Source organism: Antechinus flavipes, chromosome 3 (assembly GCF_016432865.1).
Source record: "Antechinus flavipes isolate AdamAnt ecotype Samford, QLD, Australia chromosome 3, AdamAnt_v2, whole genome shotgun sequence".
NCBI lineage: Eukaryota > Metazoa > Chordata > Mammalia > Dasyuromorphia > Dasyuridae > Antechinus > Antechinus flavipes.
This window is the reverse complement of record NC_067400.1, coordinates 10541074-10563353: the sequence shown is the minus strand read 5'-3', so window position 1 is coordinate 10563353 and position 22280 is coordinate 10541074. Positions and strand designations below refer to the sequence as shown.

The 22280-nt window shown below is 57.6% G+C and overlaps 1 protein-coding gene across 1 annotated transcript; it reads left to right on the top strand.

Moving 5' to 3' along the window:
- The first annotated feature begins 376 nt into the window (after positions 1–376).
- Positions 377–19086, top strand: SCLY (selenocysteine lyase). The gene is made up of 12 exons (XM_051991750.1): positions 377–568; positions 2615–2727; positions 5491–5591; positions 6065–6251; positions 7749–7876; positions 9253–9417; positions 11401–11507; positions 14147–14183; positions 15502–15585; positions 15968–16067; positions 16900–16969; positions 17747–19086. Exons 1-12 carry the CDS (start codon positions 471–473, stop codon positions 17904–17906), a joined length of 1350 nt encoding a protein of 449 aa, XP_051847710.1. The 5' UTR covers positions 377–470; the 3' UTR covers positions 17907–19086.
- The last annotated feature ends 3194 nt before the right edge of the window (positions 19087–22280 follow it).

Below are 22280 nucleotides of genomic sequence, written 5' to 3'. Positions count from 1 at the left end.
TCTCACAGTTCTTTCTCCTCCCTTGCGAGTTTGAGTCTAACAGTCCCGATGCAAGAAGGGCACGGCAATGATTGGCTAGAATGGCGGTCACCAGCCAATCCAAGCTTTGACCGTGGCTTTGTACGTCAACTCAGACAAGGCCCGGAGGGGAGGCGGGGAGAAAAGTCGATGGGAAAACGATGATTGGCTGGAAGGGCTACCATCCCCAATCATCTCTCCTATCGATACCCGCCCATCCCCACCTCCTTTTCTGTGCTGCCAGGAGGGTGGGCCCCGAGAAAGGAGGATGGGGGGGAGGAGAAGGGTAGGGAAGCCGTGTGGTGATTGGTTGCTGGGGTGGCCCTCTGCCAATCGGCGCGCCCCTCCTCTCCAACTGTCAGCCCAGGCTCGCCTAGATCGGCTGTGTGCGCGTGGAGGGGCTCCCCCGGAGGCGCGCGCGCCGGCCCGCCTCGGCACCAGTGGGCTCCAGCATGGAGGGGGCGGCGGCGCTCCCCGCGGGGCGGACGGGTTCGGGAACCCTGCCAGTCACCGGGGAGAACGGCGGCGGAGAGACCTATCCCCGAGAAAGGTGACTGGGGCAGGCGGGGAAACCGAGGCCCACAGGCGGGGTTGGACCGCGGCCGCGGACAGAGGCGGGGTCCGGGCCCGCAGCCCCCTGAGCGCCCCCCGGCCGGGAACCCTGTTCTCTGAGGCAGGGAAAGCCTCGGGACGAGGCCAGAAGGGAAGAGGTCGTTAGGACCCGGGGGGGACTGAGGGGACTGAGGACAGAGGGCTGTCCGCGGTGGGGGATTGGGGAGGGGGGGGCTTAGCTGGGGGTGCCGGGGAGAGCTTTGCCAGGCCGGACCGGGACAGGGGGAGGGACTGTGCTCAGCGCGGGGAGGGGGGAGCAGGAGGCGCCTCCTCACAGGGTCCGGGCGGCCGGAGGCCCTCCCGCGGCCACAGATCCGAGAATGCCGAAAGATGCCGGGACAGGTGGGGGGTCCGGGCCGCGTCCGCCTGTCCGGCGCCTCTGCCTCCCGCCCCCTCCCTGTGAGCAGGGGCTGTGCCAGCATCCCTGATCCTTCCGATTGCCGGCTCTGCGCTTCCCGGGGTAGCCCCGCCCGGAGGTTCCAGCGGAGCCCGGGGGGGCGGGGGCTCGGGCTGCTCCCCGCGGCCCCTCAGGACCAGCTTGTCCCCGGGCCGGCCGGGCGGGCGGACCACGTGGCCGGCCCTGTCTGCACGGTCTGCCCGACCCCCTCCGGGCCCCAGCCGCGGAGCCGCGTGTGCCCGGCTCCATCCCCGGAGCAGGAGGTGTGCAAAGTTCCTGGTGCGGGAGGGCTACACGGCCCCGTGAGAGCCCCGCGCCCTCCTGGCGCGCTGCTTAGGAGAGAGGGTAGTAAAGGGGCGCTGGCGTCGAGTTCCAATCCTGCCCAGAACTGGGCCTAGCAGGGCCCTCCTACGGATGGAGGGGCGTCCGGAGGGCTGGGTGGGGGTCGCCCCTCCCTGCCTTCTCGGCCCCTCACCTCGGCAAAGAAGGGAGCTTCCCTCCCCGGGATGTTGGGAGGGCGTTGTCTAGGACACGGTCCGGAGCCCCCGCCGCCATTCACCGATCCGCTGGGTACCGAGCCTGGGCCCGGCCTGGCCCCGGGCCGGCGGCTGCTCTGTGGATTTGAGGCGGGGCTGGAGGATCAGGAGAGAGTTCAAAGCCCCCCGGCCCCGGCGTTCTGGGAGACCTTTTAAAATCTTCACCTCTGCTACTTCCTAAGCCCGGAGAGCTGCGCCAGGACCATGGTCAGTACATGGCCTGGGGGACCCAGGCGGGCTGGGAGTGTTTGACACCCTCCCGGAAAGCCGGAAGAAACTGGTGCAAACAAACTCCTCCCAGGGAGTTCCCTGCTAGGGTGCAAGCGGAATGGAGATGACATTGCCTTAGGGAGGAAAGCACCAACCCCAGTCAGGCAACCGGCCGGGACCCAATTGGCCAAGTCCAACGGAGCTCTTTCCTCCCGCTTCCCTCTTTTCCTCCTTTTTCCCTCCTCTCTCTCTCTCTCCCTACCCCATTTCCTTCCCCTCTCCCTTCCTCCTTCCTTCCCACTCTTCCCCTTCCCCTCTCCCTCCTTTCCTCTCTCCCTCCCTCTAAGCCCTCTCTCCTTCCTCCCTCCCCCACCCTCCTCTCTCTTTACCTGCCCCCTCCCCCCTTTGGAGTCTGCTAGCTCAGTGTTAAACTGCAGCTTCCTGTTTGGGCCAGAACCCTGAGGGTCTTCCCCTCCCAGATGGATTTTTTTTAGGACTAGGTAAAGAAGGCCCTTCTTTGCCCCATTTCTTATCTAGCCTCAATCTCTGAGTTCTATCAAACTGAGACCTGTGAAAAACCTTAACTTGACCAGGCCGAGGTGTCCAGGCTTGTCCCAGAGGCCCTGGAGGAGAGTGGGCCCCGTCCCCCTCATTAAGTTCCTTTCCCTTTCAGTCATGGGGACTGCCCCATGCCTTCTACCATGAAGGCATCTTGGGAGAGTCACCTGTGAGCCTTGGCCGGGGCTCGCCTTGGCCCCATTAAATGCGCTTCTCTTTGCCCTGAAGTTGCCTTGATGACGGCACATGGGTTTCTCCTTGTGAACCCCGTCTTGTTTTCCAGGAAGGTTTACATGGATTATAATGCTACGACGCCTCTGGAGCCGGAGGTCATCCAGGTGGTGACGGAGGCCATGCAGGAAGCCTGGGGGAATCCCAGCAGCCCCTACCTGGCAGGTGAGGGACAGAACTCGGGAGGGGGGGCGCCTTTGGAGAGGCCTTCCTCCCAGGTCCTCAGCCTCTTTGTGGCTGATGAGTGCAGCAAGTGGTCTCCTAGGCAGCAGGCGTGGCTACAGCGGCCTGAGGGCAGCCCCCCTCCATCCGGCAGAAGCCGCCCCGGCCTTGTCCCAGGCTGCTTGGAGCCTCTGGTCCTTTGCACACTCCCTGTCCCATACAGTCCTGGGCTGTCCCCACTGGGTCCTTCCTCCACTGATGCTGCTCTCACCCCTGGACATCCTCAGAGAACCGCTGTCCCCTCCCCTTTTTGATCTCTGTCCCAGGGAAAGCGTAGGATCCCACAATCGCAGAGCCCCCTGAGAAGGGAGCGCAGGGCCCCTGGCCCAGTGGCTTCAGGCGGGCCTTTTGTGCCCGAGTCACTGACCAGGAGGGCCGGAGGCAGGTATGAGGCAGCCCGTGACACTGCCCGTCCCAGCAGAGCCATGGAACTCTGGGTAAGCCTCTCGGTGTCTGCGTTCATCACTAGGTTAGCCAGCCCCTCTCGGCCCCTCTCGGCCCCTCTGGGCTCATGTGTTGAATTTCAGTCTTAGAATGAATCTGGTCCTCCTAGAGGAGAGGGAAGACCTTGGAAACTGTGACGCAGACCCGGCCTGCTCCCTTAATCCTCGATTCCTTCTCGGGCCAGCCTGGGTTTTAAAGGAAGAGAGTGTTTCACACCCAGAATTTTCAGGGACACCCAGTCTCCCTGGCTCCTGGTCGTCGGGGCAGTCCAGGGCCTGCTGCTAGTCACTCATTAATGTCCTTAGTCCATCTGGCAGCTTTCCCAGCGGCGTCCTGGACCTTGCCCCTGCCCTCTAACCGGCCGGAGCTCACCCTGCACTGACGTGCGTTTGGCCAGATTTCTGATCAGGGCAATCGGGGAAAGGGGCTTCCCTTGGGGAGCTCAAAGGCAGGACTACCTGCCACCCATTTCTCCCGTTTCTTTGGTTCCCGATGGGGAAAGCCCTGGCAAGTGTGGGCGTCTGTCTTACCAACTGGGAAACCGAGGCTCGAATGGTCAGTGGGCGTGCCCAGGGAGACTGGTGGAGCCGGTCCTGGAGCCCAACAACCCCTCAGCTTCACGGGGCTCGCTCTTCAAAGCAGAATCAAGAGCAAGCGTTTGTGGCCCCTGAAGGTCAAAGTGTTGTACACAGGGCACGTCCTCTGACCCTGCTGCTGGGCGGGGAGGCAGGCCGAGGCCGAGAGGCTAATCCAGGGGCTCCTGACGGTCCACCCCGGCCCGCCTGCAGCAGCATGAAGATGGACTCCCTGCCGCACAACCGCCTTCCCCTTCCTGTGATGGCCACTGGGGGTCAGGGACTTCGCCCTGTTTGCTCGTGGAATGTCCTCACCGAGCTGCAGCGGGGGTGCTGGCTGCGGTTCCCTTTGGAAAAGGCCTTCAAGGTCTACACCGGCAGCACCTGGGAAGGCCCCAAGGCCAGCTCTGCTCCTGGGCCAGGCTCGGCACGGGGCGTTGGGGGTTCTGGAGACACTTAGAGTGGGATGGCCCCGGGAACAAGAGCCCGTGTGTGTGTGTGTGTGTGTGTGAGTGTGTGTGTGTGTGTATGTGAGTGTGAGTGTGTGTGTAAGTGTGTGAGAGTGTGTGTGAGTGTGTGTGTGAGTGAGAGTGTGTGTGTGTGTGTGTAAGTGTGAGTGTGTGTGAGTGAGAGTGTGTGTGTAAGTGTGTGAATGAGTATGTGTAAGTGTGTGTGTGTGAGAGTGTGTGTGTGAGAGTGTGTGTGTGTGAGTGTGTGTGTGTGTGAGAGTGTGAGTATGTGTGAGTGTGTGTGAGTGTGTGTGTGAGTGTGTGTGTGTGTGTATGTGTGAGTGAGTGTGTGTGTGTATGTGAATGTGTGTGTGAGTGTATGTGTGAGTGTATGTGTGTGAGTGTGTGTGAGTGTGTGTGTGAGTGTATGTGTGAGTGTGTGTGTGTGAGTGTATGTGTGAGTGAGTGAATGTGTGAGTGTGTGTGTATGTGAGTGTGTGTGTGTGTGTGTGTGTGTGACTGAGTGAATGTGTGTGAGTGTGTGTGTGACTGAGTGAGTGTGTGTGAGTGTATGTGAGTGTGTGTATGCGTAAGTGTGTTGTGAGTGTGTGTGTGACTGAGTGAATGTGTGTGTGAGTGTGTGTGTGAGTGTGTGAGTGTGTGTGAGAGTGTGTGAGTGTGTGTGTGAGTGTGTGTGTGAGTGTGAGTATGTGTGAGTGTGTGTATGTGTGTGAGTATGTGTGTGAGTGTGTGTGTGACTGAGTGAGTGTGTATATGTGAGTGTGTGTGTGAGTGTGTGTGTGTGTGTGTGTGTGTACACACATACGTGGGGGCGACTGGTAGAGCATCAGCTCTTCCCCGGGCAGGGGAGCCCGACCGAGGGGACTGCGGGGCTCTGGCCTCCAGTCGCTCTTGGCTACATGGAATGCCTTGTCTCTAATTCTGCACACACTGACCAGAAGAGCCTGGTGGCCCCTGGCCAGACATGGGCCCAGAACCGCTTGCCCTCCCCTGGCTTTTCACCCACACCACTGAGAGAGATCCAGCCCCGGGCCTTCGGACGCCGCCTCGTGGTGTGGAGGTGCCCAGGCCAGGGTGGGCTGCCCACTGACCCTGAGGGCCGGCAGCCTCTGGCCACCTGGGCCCAAGCCACTGGTTCTGCCTCCTAGGAGGCCTTTAAGCACAGCTGATCTGGCTTCTTACGGCAATTGTGGTCGTTTTTGTTTTTTTTTTTGAAGGCAGAAAAGCCAAGGATATGATCAATGTAGCCCGAGAAAACTTGGCAAAGATGGTTGGTGGAAAATCTCAGGATATAATCTTCACTTCAGGGGGAACAGAGGTAAGGGCTTTAAACGTAGCCTCCTTCTCCTGAGAGAGAAGTGCTGTTAGATCGGGCACTTGATTTAGCAGCCATTTATTAAGCACCTAGTGTATACCCCCTGTCTGTGCTGCGGCAGCTGTCTGTGAGAAAGTTCCCGACCTCACGGAGCTTCCACTCGTGTCAGGGCTTAAATCGCAAAACCCCGCCTCACGTGGGAGGTCTGGGCTTTATGGGACAGCGAGAGGTTTGAGGCAGAAGAGGCTGTTTGAGACCCAGGAAAGGAGGGGTGGGAGAGCGCTCAGCTAACAGAGGCCGCTCAGCAGGAGATCCGAGTCTGAGGAGGAAGGTGGGCTTCGTGCCTCAGTTTCCTCCCTTGTCAAATGGCGCCGGGTGACCTCCACGGCCCCTTCGAAGTCTAAGCCCCAGGTCCCAAGGGATTTTAAGCAGCAAACTAACCTCGGTGATTTGTCCTCTTGCCCTGCTTTCAACAGGCAAACAACTTGGTGATCCACTCCACCATGAAGCTGTTCCAAGAAAGCCAGCGGTCCAAAGGGGCCTGGCTGGCCGAGCAGCAAGCTGGCCTGGTCAGCAGGGCCAAGCCCCACTTCATCACGTGTACCGTGGAGCACGACTCGATCCGCCTGCCCCTGGAGCAGCTGGTGAAAGAGGGCGTGGCCGGTGAGTGCAAGCCGAGACCCCCGCTCGGCTCAGGCCTGCCACCAAAGGGACCGCCCCAGACCCAGGCGTGACCTCCACCCGCTCCCCTTCCAGAAGCTTCAGTGGCTCCCCCAGGGTCACACCCCCTTGGTGTTCCACAGCACTCTTCACACACCCTCCTGGCCCCTCACTCTCTGGCTCTCTCCATGGCTTTGAACAGGCTCCTCCTTCCCCATTCCCTATGACCCCTCATTTCCCGCTGCAGCACACCCTGTATTCCTCCCCTTCCCCCAGATTTGCTTTGCATTGACTTGGTTCCGATCTGCTTGTGTCCATGGCATCCCTTTGGAACGCCAGCTTGTGGAGGGGCCGTGGAGCCCCCAGGACCTAGCCCTGTGCTCGACCCCTAGCAGACACTTAATGAAGGCTTTCTGATGGATCGCTTGTTCGGATGGAGGAGAGCCGGCCCAAGTAATGATGGGAGTCTGGCCCAGACCAACCAGAAATAGTTCCAGGGAGTCTTTCCCCAGCCTTTGCTTTCCTTTATGTTATGGGTGCCTTGCTTTCTGGTCTGTGAAAATTATTTCAATATAATTGCATTTACTTTTGTTTCCCATAATTCCACTCGTTGACTAGATAAAGCTTTCTCAGCTCCTCACAACTGTGGTGGATGGAATCCCACGTGCATTTGATCCTTCACAATTAACAAACAGTGAGATTTTTTATTTCATCCTCAAGTGTGAAGTCCAAGCTGGGAGTTAACCCCTTTGGGCCATTCCACTGTCCAGTTTTCTTAGCAGTTTTTGTTAAATCCCGATCTCGAATTGATCCAACGCTGATCAAACATCCCTTGTGTGCCCCTTCCTGGGCGCGAATCCTGGGCAACATTTGGCACCTTCCATTGGCCTTCACGGAATGAAACTTGATGTCCTTGTGAGATGCTTCATTCATTCGTTCATTCATTTGTTAAGCCACTGAACACTTAACAAATGTGTTCAGAGAACCGTGATGGGTACGGGGGCAGTTTGGAGTTTACACAAGAAGCCTCCGCTCTCATGGGAGACTATGCCCTGGCACATAGTAAGTGCTTACATGGCCTTTTTTTTTTTTTTTTTTGAGCTGCAAGGGATGTCGAAGACCACTGGGTCCAACCCCCTCATTACAAGTGAGGAAACTGAGGAAGCAAAGATCCCACAATAGCAAAGAGTAGGGTCAGCCACTTCAGAAACTACATGTCAGGAGATCTCAGGGCCCCCCTCGGTACTAAGAGGGGAAGTCAGTTTTCAAAGTGTGGGAAATCCAGGAAAGAAGAGGCAGCATTGGAGCCCCTGGGTGTGGCAGGCCAGGCAGGCAGGAGCAGGCTGGAGAGGCCGGCCCCGTGGCCATGGCTAGGCCCGGCTGGACACGGACGAGCTCACACTGCATGTGGTGGGCCATGGGCGAGGGCAGGGAAGTAGCACATGCGGGCCCGAGACAAGGTCAGGCCGCTAACCTGAGCCCTCATGTCCCTCGCCGCAGAAGTCTCCTTTGTCCCCGTGTCTAAGCTGAGCGGCCGGGCAGAAGCCGACGATGTCCTTGCGGCCGTCCGACCCACCACCCGCCTGGTGACCATCATGCTGGCCAACAACGAGACCGGAGTTATCATGGTAAGCAGGAAGGGTTCGTGAGGGCAGGACTGCTCTGCAGGGGGTGCCCCGGTGCCGCTCCCTTCCAGGCTCTGTGCCTTTGCAATGAGCTCAGCCTTTGGGACACTCAGACCCTCCTCAGCCCTTGGGACAGCTGTACCCTCCCTGGGACACCCATGCCCTCCTCAGCTTTGGAGTGAGCTTGTTTTCCCTCATAGCCATTCCCCAGGGGGTGGGCAGCCCTCCATTTCCAGGCCTTTGCCAGCGCCACCATGTCCGTGGGCATTTTTGTGTCTATCGGCCCTCCTCCTCTTCGATCTTTTGGGGAATAAAGCTAGGACTGGTATCTCCAGCTGCAAGGGTGCGCTCGGTTTCGTCACACTGTGGGTATAGTTCCAAATAGCTTTATGGCGCACAGTAGGTCCCGACTGACTGACTGAATGGAGCCTTTCCCAGCTTCCCTGAGAGCGCATTCATGCGCCGGACTCTGCTACTTTGGCCATTTTCCTTTTTTTAGTACTTTATCGATCCAAAGGTGTGAAGTGGAGCCTCTTAGTTGCTTTAGTAAAGATTTCTCTAATTTTCGTGATAGGTCTTTGGCCATTTCTCTATTGGGTAAGGGCTCTTATTGGCTCTTGTAAATTTGGGTTCTTCTATAATGATGATAACTAATGTTTATTAAGTATTTACTGTGTGCCAGGCACTGCGCCAAGTGCTTTACAGTTAGAATCTCACTTGTTCTTCACAACGCTCCTGATCCCCATTTTACAGAGGAGGAAACTGAGACAAATAAGTCAAGTGACCTGTCCAGAGTTTGAGGTCACATTTGAACTCAGTTCTTCCTGACTTCGGGCCCAGGGCTCTATCCACTGGGCCACCTTGCTGCCCTAATCTTAGAACTACCTTTATTGGAGAAATTGACTGAAAAGACTTTATCCTCAGGTAACGGTTTCCTCCTAATTCTAGCTGCCTTGGTTTTGTTTAAACGAGACCTTTTAAGTTTTATACATTTCAGATTTTCCATTTTCTCCTATTGTAATCTTTATTCCGTGATACTCTCTATCACTTGTCTGGTCGTGAACTCTACTCCCAAAATAGTCCAAACATTAATTTCTTCTTTCTTCTCTAGTTTGTTTTTTATTTTCTTTTGGCTTTAGTACATTTTATTTTTAAAATTACACGTGGGGCCCTAATTTGTTTATGATGTGATCATTTGGCACGTGTGTCCGTATGTGGTGGGAGATGGCGGCCTGCACCTAATTTCTGCCGGTCTGTCTCCTGGTTTTTGCCCAGTGATGGGTGCCCACTGGTTCCAGTGCCCGCTTCTGGCTGCTTTCACGCATCCTTACGGGACCAGAGCCAGGTGAGGTCCAAGCCTCCTTTGTTTCCCGTTCTAGCCCATCCCTGAAATCAGCCGCCGGATCAAAGCCCTGAACCAGACTCGGGCGGCCTCGGGGCTGCCGGCCGTTCTCGTGCACACGGACGCGGCCCAGGCTTTGGGGAAGAGGCGCGTGGACGTGCAGGACTTGGGGGTGGATTATCTAACCATTGTGGGCCACAAGGTAAGGAAGGCTCCGCTCCCTTTGCCACGTCCTCACATGCTCACTTCTTAATACATTCTGGAGAGACAGAACGGTTCTCCGCCCCCGACCGCAAAGTCATCGCGCTGGAGAACACCCCGTTCTTTATCACCTTTTACGTGGAAAGTGGGAAGGGGATCCACGCTGACGGTTCAGTTCGCTTCTTCCTCTCTGATCACGAGTGGCTGTTCTATGGCCGATCAGAGCCGGAGCTGATTCTCGGTAGGAGAACCCGAGGATCCCCCCAGAAAGGAGAGAATCTGGGCTTGTCCCTCCCCGGTGGCACCGGGATACGGGCCCATCCTTGTACTTAGGGGAGACCCAAAAGAGTCAGGCCCTGAGGTGGGATAATATAGAGCAAGCGCCCTTGCTGGAGCCCCGCAAGTTAGTGAGGCATCTTGTGCCCATCGGAGCCCCCTGGCAGCCCGGGGCGGTCCCCAGAGTTATGACACTGGAGGGCGGGGGCTCTCATTGTTGCCTCCCTGCTCAGTGGGAGACGTGGAAGGGCTTGTGGTAATGGTGCAAGGACACGAATGTAAAACGCTCCCCATCACTTGGGGGGGGGCTCTTGTAGGGGAGCCACCCAGAAGCTCTCCTTTGGATCAGGGTGAAAGGCAGACTAAGGAAGCGATGGGCAGGACACTGAGAGTCCTTCCTTCTTGAAACTCCCCGCCTCCCCGTGAGGTGGGGGCTGCAGGGCTAATGGGCCTATTTCACGGAGGGAGAACCCGGGCCGGGTGGGTCTCTCACGGACACCTTCCCGGCTCTGAGACCAGCCCCGGAGCCCTTACACTGTCCGCTGTGCTTGCGTCCGGACACCCCCGGCACCGACTGCAGACCCCTGGGTTTCCCCCTTCCCCCGCCTGAGATCTTCAAGCTGTGGCTGCCCCAAATGCTGTCAGGGCTGCCCCGCTCCATCCCCTCCGCGCATCACGACCTTGTCAGGTGCTTTGGTTAAACATGGCTGAACTCTGTGCATGTGACACCTCCCTGAGCGCCGGGTCTCCTAACTGTAGAAAAGGAGTCCCGTCCCCTGCCCGGGCCCTGCCAACCGTCCCTTCCATCTGGGGGCCCCCCTGCCCTTCCCCAACCCTTCGGCCCGCTCCGTTCTCCCCGAGCTTCCGCAGACCACACGTGGGGCCTCCCAGACGCGTCTGCCCGCTCCGAGCGCCCAGGCCGCAGGTCAGCCGGGTGCGGCGACTTGGAGTCGTCCAGGGAAGCACCACCAGCTCGCTGGCCATGGGGGCTCTCCCCTCTCCAGCCCAAAGATCGTTGTCTGTGGCAGAGAGAGCAGCACAGTCGGTGCCCCTTTCGTGCCTGTGAATGGGTTCCCTTTGTATCTTCGGGACAGAGGTCCTTGCAGTTCTCTTGTCTTCTGGGGGCTGCCCTCGCGGTGGGATCCGGGCAGCGGGATTCCCCGTCTCCAGGGGCATCTGAGGCCTTGGCACGGGCCCTGCTGTGATGCAGGGGGAGGGGTCGGACCACCCCGGCTCTCCTCTCTTCTCTCAGCGTTCCCCCATCCCATCATTCCCACCTCAGCGACCAGGGTTTCCACATGAGGGAGATTCAAACCCCCCCAAGATTTGAATCAAATCTCCCCCAAGAGACTTTCCCACCATTGAAGCTTCTACCTTTTGAAAAAGCTGTTGGGGAATGAGTGATGGCTCCTCTTTGGGGAGAGAGGACATAGGGGTGAGACGGAGCCAGCGTGGCCGCCCTGCGCCAAGCTCTCGGCCCGAGCTCATGAGGCCGCGGGGGCTGGCCCCCAATCTCGGGCCCGAGGCGTCCGGGGGACGTGGGAGCGCGGGCACCTCGGGGGCTGGGCCCCGATCTTGGGCCTGAGGTGTCCTAGGGGACATGGAAGCGCGGGCACCTTGGGGGGCTGGGCCCCGATCTTGGGCCTGAGGCGTCCGGGGGACATGGAAGCGCGGACGCCTCTGACTTGGTTCTGCCTTTTCCTCCCAGTTCTACGGGCCCCGGATCGGAGCACTGTACGTGCGCGGCCTGGGCGTTGTCACCCCGCTGCACCCCATGCTGTTTGGAGGCGGCCAGGAGGGGAACTTCCGACCAGGGTGAGGCGGGAAGCGGGGCAGCCTCGGGGGGAGGGCCCTCTAACCGTCTCCGTTTGCCGTTTCTGCTTCCCCGGGGAAAGGGGGGCCCGAGGCCCGAGGTGATTGCTGTGAGGGCCAGGCACTGCCGGAGTGAATCCGGGCTGCCTTCCTCACTCTTACGAGCGCGGCCCACTATGAGCCCGCACCGAGGAGGACGACCCCTCTCCCTTTGGCACAGTTTGTATTCTGAGACGCAAATGGCCAAGCCCTGCCTGCTCTGGCCCGGGTCCCGCGCTCCCGGGGCTCTTCCTGTCGTTTTTGGTCCCCGATGCTCTTAGTTAGAATTGGAGTCACTCCCTCCCCTGCTCCCCCTCGGGCTCCCCGAGGTCCTTTCCTCCTCGGTCAGGCTCTCCCGCCCCAGACGGACCGCCCGGGGCCTCGGAAGGCGGCTTCCCCCTGGGGCTTTTACTGGCATCTTCTTTGGATGTGTGGTTTCCGGGGGATACAGAGCCAGCGTGGGCCCTGCTGGTCCGAGGCGGGCACCGTTGGGTCCGAGGTGGGCACAGTTTAGCTTCCTTCTGCGGGTCGTTGGGTGGTCGAGGAGCCCCCGTACCAGCTGAGGAGTGCTCGTGGCGAGTAATTGTTGGCACTGTGAGTGTTTGTGGAGTAAATGCCAGTGCCCCGAGGAGAGCCCGGGGGGAGGGAGCGGGAGCCCGTGGAGGCCCCGAGCCCTCGGCGCCCTGGCTCTCTCACCGAGTCCCCACTGACTGCCCTTGTAGGTTAGCTCCCTCCTGGCCCAGAGCCCAGCAGCCTCGGTACGGAGCAGCTCCTGGGGGAAAGGAAGAGGCCACACTTGCTTTTTGCTTGGGTTCGGAGAAGAATGACATGGGCTCTGCGGGCCTGGAGGGGAGGGGGGCCGAGAGCCGCCTCCTGGGCTCCTAAGAGGCCTGCGACAGGCCTGGGAAAGGCCGGGGAGCTGAGGGGCCGGTGGACCCTTGGCACCCACTTGGAGGTGCTTGTGACCAGAGCTGAGGGGGCAGCCCCAGACGGGCTCCACGTGCTGCCTTGTGCTTGTTGCTGCCGCCTCCGGCCTCTCCCTGCTCCCGAGCATCCTCCCTTCAGGTGCTGGACCCCGGGGGTCCCCAACGCTGCCCTCCAGGACCCAATAGGAGATCCTTCATGGCCAGGCCCTCCCCCACCCCACTCCCGCCCCCCACAGACTCGGACCCTGCCCTCTGCCCTGCCTCCGGTCTGTCTCCTGTCCTGCAGGTCCTGCCTCAAACCCCCCCACCACCTTTGCTCCCTCAGGGGAACCCCCTTGGAACTCAGAGGAGTTTACCTGTGCAGATTTTCATTGTTAATCCAGCCCCCAGGCCCAGAGAGAGACCCACAAGTCCTAGCGTTAGGGGACCCCCAAGTTCCGGCCGAGAGGTGGGTCGAGTGTCTCCGTCCCTCGGGTTAAGTCTCCCGGCACCCGGGGAGGAAGACTCGGGCTCCGGCCCCCTCCCTTCCCCAGGCCTGCCTTGGGTTGGGCTCCCCCACCCGCCGGTGGTCCAGGCAGGCCTGCGGGATGCTGGTGCGGGATCTCCCCGGGGCTGCCCTGCTTTCTGCGGCCTTGCCATGGGCACCTGAGGGTCGGCCTGGAGCCTTCTGCTGTGGCCGGGCTCCCCCACATCGGGCCCACACCCACTGGGTGCCCTTCTTGGCCCTTCGGCTGGCCGGGGACTTTGATTGTTGCCCCAAGATTTCCAGGCGGGTAACCCCAGAGGTCTCGGTGGCCGAGGGGCAGGGGAAGGGCCCGTCGGGGCTCTCGGGAAGCGCGGGTCAGGAACACGCCCCAACAGGGGACTGGAGGAGACTGAGGAGCCCGGGGTGGGGCAGAGCCCGCTGCCCTCCTCCTGCTCAGAGGGGACCCGGCCAAGGAGGGAACAGGTTTTTCTTGACAACACAGACTTGTTTTAAAAGGGTTTTATTTTTCTTTTTCTCAATGAGAGTTGGGGAAGGTGGGAGGATGGGAACATAAATGGCTGCTAATTTTTAAAATTTTATTAAAATTAAAGAACTTTTGGTTTCCCAGATTTGACCCAGGGCCCATTTCTTTCTCCCTCTGGGGTCTGGGCCCAGCTTGTTCCCCTGTACCCTCTCCCTGCCCCTCCTCCCCCGAGTTCCACAAAAAGACTAAATCGGTTTTGTTTCCAGGCCTGAAAGATTCCCTGCCCCTCCCACCTTTTTTTTATCCTACATCCATCCCCCTCCCCCCTTCCCCCACCATCTCCTCACCTGTTTCTTGCTGCCCAGAGACCCATAAGCCAGGAAAACAACTCCCATTCACTCTAGGTGCAGGCGTCTTCCTGAGTCAGTGCTCTGGTGTGACCGGCAAGTGGCCCCCAGTCTGGCGGCAGAGCCCCCCGGGAGGGAGGAGGGTGGGGGGCTCACGGCGCAGCCACAGAAGGCCTGGGACTACCCGAGCAGCTTGTTTGCTAGAGCGAGCCTTGTGTGGGGTGATTACATGAAGCTTTTTCTTGTGAATAAAATGAATTTATTTTAATGTCCACTTCGCCCAAAGGTACCTCGCTCCTACAACCAGAGGCCGTGGGGTCGGGGGGCGACATTTTGTTTTCTCACGGGGGATCTGATCTCCAAAACCTCCTTTCTTTCAGGACTGAGAACACCCCCATGATTGCTGGGCTCGGAAAGGTGAGAAGGAAGTCTCCCCCCAGGGTGCAAGGGCCTAGAAACCCCCTTCGGTACCAGCCTTCCCACAAGGCGGGATTAGGAGGGTCTGAGGGCCCAGGGGATGTTACTGGAGCCCAGGAGAGCCCGTCTGTAGTTGCTGAGTGGACTTGAATTGCTGCCGATTTTTAACCCTGATTGGTCACATTGGATGATTTGTCCAAAATGTCCACATCTGTATAATTCTGTCCCAAGAGCCCATCAGCTGCCCCAAAGAAATGGCCTAGAGATACGGAAAGACCCCCCGGGATGCGTCCAGGCCGTTAGCGAGCGGCCACATCAAACGGTGTCGCCATGTGAGCGATGTCATTTTTCCGTAGACTTAACCATTAGAATGGAAATGGCCACGGTGCCGCGGAAGTCTGGCTGGGACTCCGGAAGCCCCAGGGCATTCGCGGTCTTGGGACCAGGGCCATGGCCCGGGGGCATCGTTTTCAATCGGAACTTTGGCCAAATGTTAGCTTAGGTCAGCTGGGAGTCCTGATGGGAAGCACAGAGCTCTCCAGGCTCCTCCAGACTAGATTCACTGGGTCTGTAGAAGGGAAGCTTCTAGTTGGTCCAAGGGTGGGTGCTGCAGACCCTGGGAGAGTAGGAGGGGGGCTCCCACAGGGAGCGTGTAACCTGGCAAAATTGTACAGACATTTATTAAGCACCCGTTGGATACAAGGCGACTTGGCACAGCACTCCCTTTGCTAGGAAGGGCTCATTGCTTGCTTTGAAAACTCCTGAGATGTGAAATTGCCTTTTATAAATAAATCCATTTTCTACCTTATTATTCAATTCTCTGCCTTGATCGCTGCTTGATTAAAAATTAACTTTGCACACAGGCCCCTGGGCGGGCAGCAAGTGTTTCTGGGACAGAAAATGCAAGCCTGTGTAGCCTTGGCCCGTGGCTCAGTGGGGAGCTGGAGGCTGGTCTCCGAGCAGGGGAACTTGGGTCAGAGCCCCTGGTGTTGGAGTTTGGGTGTGTTGGGGGCTGACGGTGCCCGGGTTTATCTGGCTGATGCTGAAGCAAGTTCTGAGAAGTAATTGGGATCTAGTTAGCCACAGGGAGGGTTACTTTTTCCCCCCTCTGTTCTTCCTCCTTTTTCTCCTTTCTCTCCTTTATAAATTGTAATTTCTTCCTTAGTATCTTGTGTTTTATCCTCTGCTCTTTAAAGCTGACTTCCTGGCTGGATTTTAAACGAGATCACTGCCGTGTCTCCCTTAAATAACGTGCGTCCCAGAATCGGGCGCTGCGCCGAGCAGGGGCAGCCCTGGGGACCATGTTTTCTGTTTGTAGGCGGCCGAGCTGGTGAATAAGAACTGCGACGTTTACGAGGCCCACATGAGGAAGATGCGGGATTACCTGGAGGGCAGGTTACAGGTAGGGCCTGGCCTTGGGCCCCCGCAGCAGCCATTCTGGGGCCTGTGGGTGAGAAGCATTGGCTCTGATCCGGGGGGTGAGGTGGGGGGGACGGGGGCAGGGAGCAGGGCCGAGGAGGAGGCCGTGTTGGGCTGAAGAGCTTGAAATACTGCCCGAAAAAGTCAGGAAGGAACCCTTTATAGTAACGAAGAGGGAGACAGACAGCGAGGAGGGAAAAGGCAGGATCCCAGGCCCCGGAGCAGGCGGGCAGCCAGGGAGCTTCCTGCCCACTCGGGCCCTCGATCTGCTCTCCGTAAATGGGCCCTTTCACCCGGACACGTGGATGTCTCTGGGGAGGCGAGCTTCCTGGGGGAAGCTTTCCTGAACCTCCTTGTCTTTCCAGGCTGTGTTTGCAAAGAGGCTCCACCTGAACAGCCTGTTCCCGGGCTCTGAGCGTCTCGCCAACACCTGTAACTTCTCCATCAGCGGCCCGCAGCTGCAAGGTGACCCTGGGGCCCCTCATTGCTCCGTCAGGACCCCCTTTCCATTCCTTAGCAGCTGGTAGGGGACGGAGCAGGACTCGGGGGAATAAAGTGGCCAAAATCAAGTTTAAAGACTTCTGGGTCCTGCTGACCCTGTCCTGCCCTGCTGCGGACACGTTTAGATGAACTCTCCCAGACACAGGGATCCTCCTGCTCCCCCTCAGCCCCGCAGAGCAGCTCTGACCGAATCCAGCCAAAAGCAGGTTTCGAGCTAGAATCAAAAACTGCGCTCCCGTGACTCTCAAATGATTGTTCCTGAAAAGCCTGTGGCTTCCTGGAGGTCAAGGCTGATGTGATTTTGGTCACCTCTGAGAAAAGCCCTTTCCCAGGGGGAGGGATGGGGGCAGAAGGGCCCAGGCCGGGGCACAGGAGATCCTGGGCTGGGAAGGTGGGGGCCGCCAAGGCCGCAGGGGCTGCTCACTCACGAGAAGGAAAAGGGTGAGGGGCTTTCGGGTAAAGAAGAGCTCGTTCCATAGCAGAGAGGGTCCCTTTCTTGTCCCGGGAAGTCGGCCTTCCAATCCCAAACTGGCCATGTCTGTGTGTCTGCCTGTATGTCTGTCTGTGTCTGTGTCTGTCTGTGTGTCTATGTCTGTGTCTGTCTGTGTCTGTGTCTGTCTGTGTGTCTGTGTCTGTGTCTGTGTCTGTCTGTGTGTCTATGTCTGTGTCTGTCTGTGTCTGTGTCTGTCTGTGTGTCTGTGTCTGTGTCTGTGTCTGTCTGCGTGTCTATGTCTGTGTCTGTCTGTGTCTGTGTCTGTCTGTGTGTCTGTGTCTGTGTCTGTGTCTGTCTGCGCAGGCCGGCTGGTGCTGTCTCACTGCAGGATGCTCCTGGCCAGCGTGGGGGCCGCTTGTCACCAGAGCGACCTGTGAGTATTCTTCTTTCAGGAGAAGTTTTCTGACTCGGAGAAGGTGGGAGACACGGCACCGTGGGGGAGGGAGGAGAGTCGCTGGGATGGCCTTTCCTGACATGGAAAAGGGCGCTGGGGCCCCGCGCTTCCCAGGGTGGTCCGGAAGCCCCCTGGCACTGACCGCTTGGGCAGATTTGGGCCTGTGAGCCACATCCTTGGGCATGGCCCGTGGGAGCCCCGGAAGGCCCAGCCGGGAGGGCCTTTCCTCGGAGGTCCCTCTGCCTCGGGGCTGCTGCTGCCCCCCAGGTCCCCCCCAGGTCCCTGAGGGAGCATTGTGTGATAGGCCACACCAGGCACTCGGGGGCTCTCCCCTGGCCCAGCCAGGCCGAGGCTACGAGGGCCATCAGATTTAGCTGGGATTTCCCCCCGCTTCGGATGAATGAGCGCAATATGAAATGATCCCCCCCCCCCAAGGGAAGAGGACGGGCATCCTGGGACACCTCACTCTTCTGCTCCAAAGGGAGGCTGTAGAGGGGGCCACATTCAGGCCGGGGGCAGCAGCAATGTCCGGCTCCTTCTCAGACCAGAGCTGAGAGTGACTGCCCGGTCCCCTCATTTGGTCGGCCCTGTGGCCACCGCTAGGGGTAGGACCTCCTGAGGGGAAGGCTCTGCAGTTAGTGATTGGAGGAGTCCCATGAGCGTCCAGCCTCGGAGGCCAGTGGGTAGAAACGCCCTTTCTCCCTCGGGCGGGTCCTTCCTCAGCAAACGGCTCACGGCCCTGGCTCTCCTTTCCAGCCCGTCGCCCATCCTGCTGAGTTGCGGCATCGCCCCCGACGTGGCCCGCAATGCCGTCCGGCTCAGCGTGGGCCGGACCACCACCAAGGAAGAGGTGGACCTTGCAGTGGAGGACCTGAAGCAGGCGGTCGCTCAGCTGGAAAAGAGTCTAAGCTCGTAGAAGATGGCGCAGCTCCGCCATGGGGAAGACCGTGGAGAGGAGCCCCGTCTTCCCTTGGGATGAGGGCAGGGGTCCCACCACAGTGAAGGAAAGCTGCTCCGACCCATAGGAAACTCCACGGCCAGTCCTGGCGTCGCTAACGTGGAAGACTTTAGGAAATATTTTATTTAATCTGGAGGAAGAAATCTAGGATAATCGGATATTTTTAATTTTGCATCCGACATATGATGATGTAGGAATTGGGACCGATGTGTGAATGTCCAGGAAGGCTCTGTGCTGGGGGGTTACCTTTTCTTACAGGAAAGAAGGAGGGGGACCCGCAGGTGGGCTTCCCACAGACAGAACCAGGGCCTGCCAGGCTTTTCTATGGAGGGAGATCTAACCCAGATCAGGAAGCCCCCTCAGGAGCAATTGGGTGGAGATGGAGGCGATTGGAGAGGAAGGAAGGAGGCGGCCGGAGTCCCTCACGGGCCACCCTGTCGGCAGCAGGGCTTTGGCGGCCTGCCGTCCCACGATGAATTTGCACAGCAATATCGGATAATTGATTTTTTAATAATTTCAAGTCCATAAAATCTTAGTTTGGAATAAAACTCAAGATGTAAATTTAATTAGTTCAGTCCTAGTAAGGTGCACCTTGGGAGCCGGATAGGATATTATCTGTTTTATTTCCATGTTCAGGTTATAAATGTCATTTTCATAGGAAGGTCTTCAGTTTCAGGAACATAATGCTTAAAGGTTTGTAAATCTGCACTCAAAAAGAAAAGTAATTTTTAAATCCGAGGAAGAGAAACTTCTCAACATATGCCGGATCTGTTCCCCTTCTGGGGTCAACTGATGTTCCCTGTTTTGGGGAATGGCAGTTGTACTTGACGCTGCTTCTACTATATACCCCAGAGCCCCCCACTAACAGCCAGTGGCAACAAGGGTTTTCTTCAGGGGAGACGACCCAGCCTGGTGAGGTTGCCCTACATCTGGGGAAGGGCCAGCGGTTGGGGATTGACCACAGCTGTGCCGGTGCTTTGGCCGGGGTCTCTGAAATATCTTCTGGCTTAGACACCAAAGACTGAGAATCTAAATAGGAATGGTTTTTAACAGATTGTCTCTATTTTAATTGTGCCAAATTTGCTCATTACCTACGAAAACCTCGGTGTTTTCAGCTAATAAAGTATTTTTATGCTAATGTTCGCGTCGTGGCTGCCCTGTTCATCCCTGGTCCCGGCCTGGCCGAGGGCTCGCGCGGCACTGGGGCCCGGGGACGGGCGGGTTCTCGGCAGCTTTCGCTCCGGAGGGAGACGCCGCTGATGGCGGCAGAGCGAGGGCCCACGTCCAGGTCCTGGTTCCTTGGTAGCTCAGATTGGTACGGCCTTCTGGGAGGAGAGAGGCAGGAGAGGGCCAGTGAGCCTGGGATGCGGGTCTCTTACGGGGCTGGAGCCGTTTCCCTTCCTCCCTCTTGAGGTTGTGGGTCAGGGACGCTTCACGTTAGCAGAGTCGGCTTGGCGTGGCTAGGTTGAGTTTGGGGAATTTATAGGACTGGGTTAGCCGGCATTGATTTAGTGCCCACCCGTGTGGGTGCCATGGTGCCTGGCTCTGGGCGAAGCCGGGGCCTACCTAAAAGGCAGAAACATGGGCCCTGCCCTCAAGTTGCTCAAGGTAACGGGACAGAACATGCAGACAAGACAGACGGCTACATTGGAAGCCCCAACAGTAGGAGGGCGAAGAAAGACTTGTAGGAGGTAGGATTTTTTTTTTTTTTTTAGTTAAAACTTTATTTACAAAACATCTGCATGGGTAATTTGTCAACATCGACATAGCCTCGTGCTCCAAATTTTCCCCTCCCTCCCCCCACCCTCTCCCCTAGCTGGCAGGTAGTCCAATATGTGCTATACATGTTAAAATATGTTAAATACAGTCTATGTAAACATACAGTTAACTTGCTGCACAAGAGAAATCAGATCAAAAAGGAAAAAAAAAGCTAATAAAATACAAGCAAACAACAGAAAGAGGAGAGTGCTATGTTATGATCCACCCTCAGTTCTCTCTCTGGGAGTAGATGGCTCTCTCTGTCCCGAAGTCTGTTGGAATTAGCCGGAATCACCTTATTGTTGAAGAGAGTCAGGTCCATCAGAACTGATTGTCGTATAGTTGTCTTGTTGCCGTGTACCATGGTCTCCTGGTTCTGCTCCCTTCCCTCAGCATCCCTTCCTGTCAGGAGGAGGCGGGATCTCGGCTAAAACTCGAGGGAAGACGGGGAAAGCGGAGAGCCGAGGTGAGGAGGGGTAAATTCCAGATGGGAGGAACAGCCTGAACGTAACAAGGCGGCGTGTTTCCAGTTGGGAAGTCTCCGAGACTCGGTCCCACTGATGCTTCAGCCCAGGGATTCTGGAGGAGGGGACGCTGTTCCTCATGTAAGGAGTGCAGGGGGCTCGGGGAAGGCAGCACCTCTGGGGGCTGCTTCCCACGCAGCGCTCGCCTGTGGCCCCAAGCTGTAGCCCGCGCCGTGGGCCCACCCCAGGGAGCCACGGCAGCAGGTGGGCTTAGCCAGGTCGAACCGAAAGGCCTTGAACCTAAGGTGACTTAGGAGCATGTGGAGACTTCCCCCGGGGAAATGGGCGGCGGCACCACAGAGTACAAAGAGCTTGGTCGGCTGGGGAAGATGCCAGGGGGCACCCACCGCGTCCCGAGCCATCGCCGGTCATCCCGACTTTGCTCTGCCTCCCTTATGTCCAATTTGTGTGCGCATCAAAGCCATCCCTGACCAGGTTAGCAGTTTTACCTGCCTCAGAGGCCTGGAGCCACAGGCAAACGAGGAAGTGGCGGGCTGGACCACGGGGCTGGGAGGTGTCAGTAATCCTGCACACAGGTGGCCCAGCCATAGGTCATCGCACTGGTCAGAAGGAACAGTGGGATTTGGAAACCCCTCTCCCCCTGATGCCTGGTGAGTCTTTTTAAAGCCATTTCTCATTTCCTTCCATGAGGAAGGGGCTAGAAAAGGTGCCTAAAAGTCGTCCGCTTCGCCTAGCTCTGACTTGCTGTAGCAGACAGGGATCCCACCCTACACACACACACACACACACACACACACACACACACTCTCACACTCACACACGTACACACACATGTACACACACACACTCACACGTACACACACATGTACACACACACACTCACACTCACACACTCACACTCACTCACACACACTCACACACACACTCACACACACACTCACATACACACTCACACACTCACACACACTCACTCACACACACTCACACACACTCACACTCACACATACACACACACTCACTCACACACTCACACTCACACACTCACACTCACACACACTCACACACACACTCACACTTACACACACACTCACTCACACACACACTCACACACACTCACACACACACTCACACTCACACATACACACACTCACACACACTCACACACTCACTCACACACTCACACTCACACACACACTCACACACACACTCACACACTCACTCACACACTCACACTCACACACACACTCACACTCACACACTCACACTCACACACACACACTCACACTCACACACACTCACACACACACTCACACTCACACTTACACACACACTCACTCACACACACACTCACACACACTCACACATACACACACTCACACACACTCACACACTCACTCACACACTCACACTCACACACACACACTCACACACACACACACACTCACACACACACTCACACACACACTCACACTCACACACACAGTTATTTAACTGGAAAAAGCTCCAGGCTGAACTAGGAGAGCCGATGCCCCGGGGGCAGCCTCTGGGGTCAGCTCTTAGCTGCTGTTTGCCTGACAATGAACACCCAGAAAACAGGAAATGGAGGCCCGATAGACCCGTCAGATTCAGTTTCCCAAAGGTCACTAGGGGGTGCCCCAGTACACAGAATCCTGGGCCTGTAGTCAGAAAACCTGAGTTCAAATTCTGCCTCAGACACGAGTTGAGTGGTCTTGGTCAAGCCACTTCAGAGCTATCTGCCTCAGTTTCTTCATCTTTAAACTGGGGACAACAGCAGCTATTCTCATAATTTGTCTTGGTATTGCCCGGAGGGCCCAGCCCAGAGATCGCAGTGTTTGTGCAGCCACGGCTTTTAGCATCTGGTACTAAGTTATCTTCAGCCCCGTGACTAAGGGCCGCCCTAATGGACAGATCCAAGGCTTACAAGCCCCTTTTTTGTTTGCAGAGGGCTCACCCTGATCAAACAGCCCATCAGAGGCAGAGACTATGGCTTAATTCCATTTTACAGGTAAGGAAACGGAGGCTTAATGAAATTCAGTGCCAGAAGTGGGACCCAAACCGGGGGGCTCCT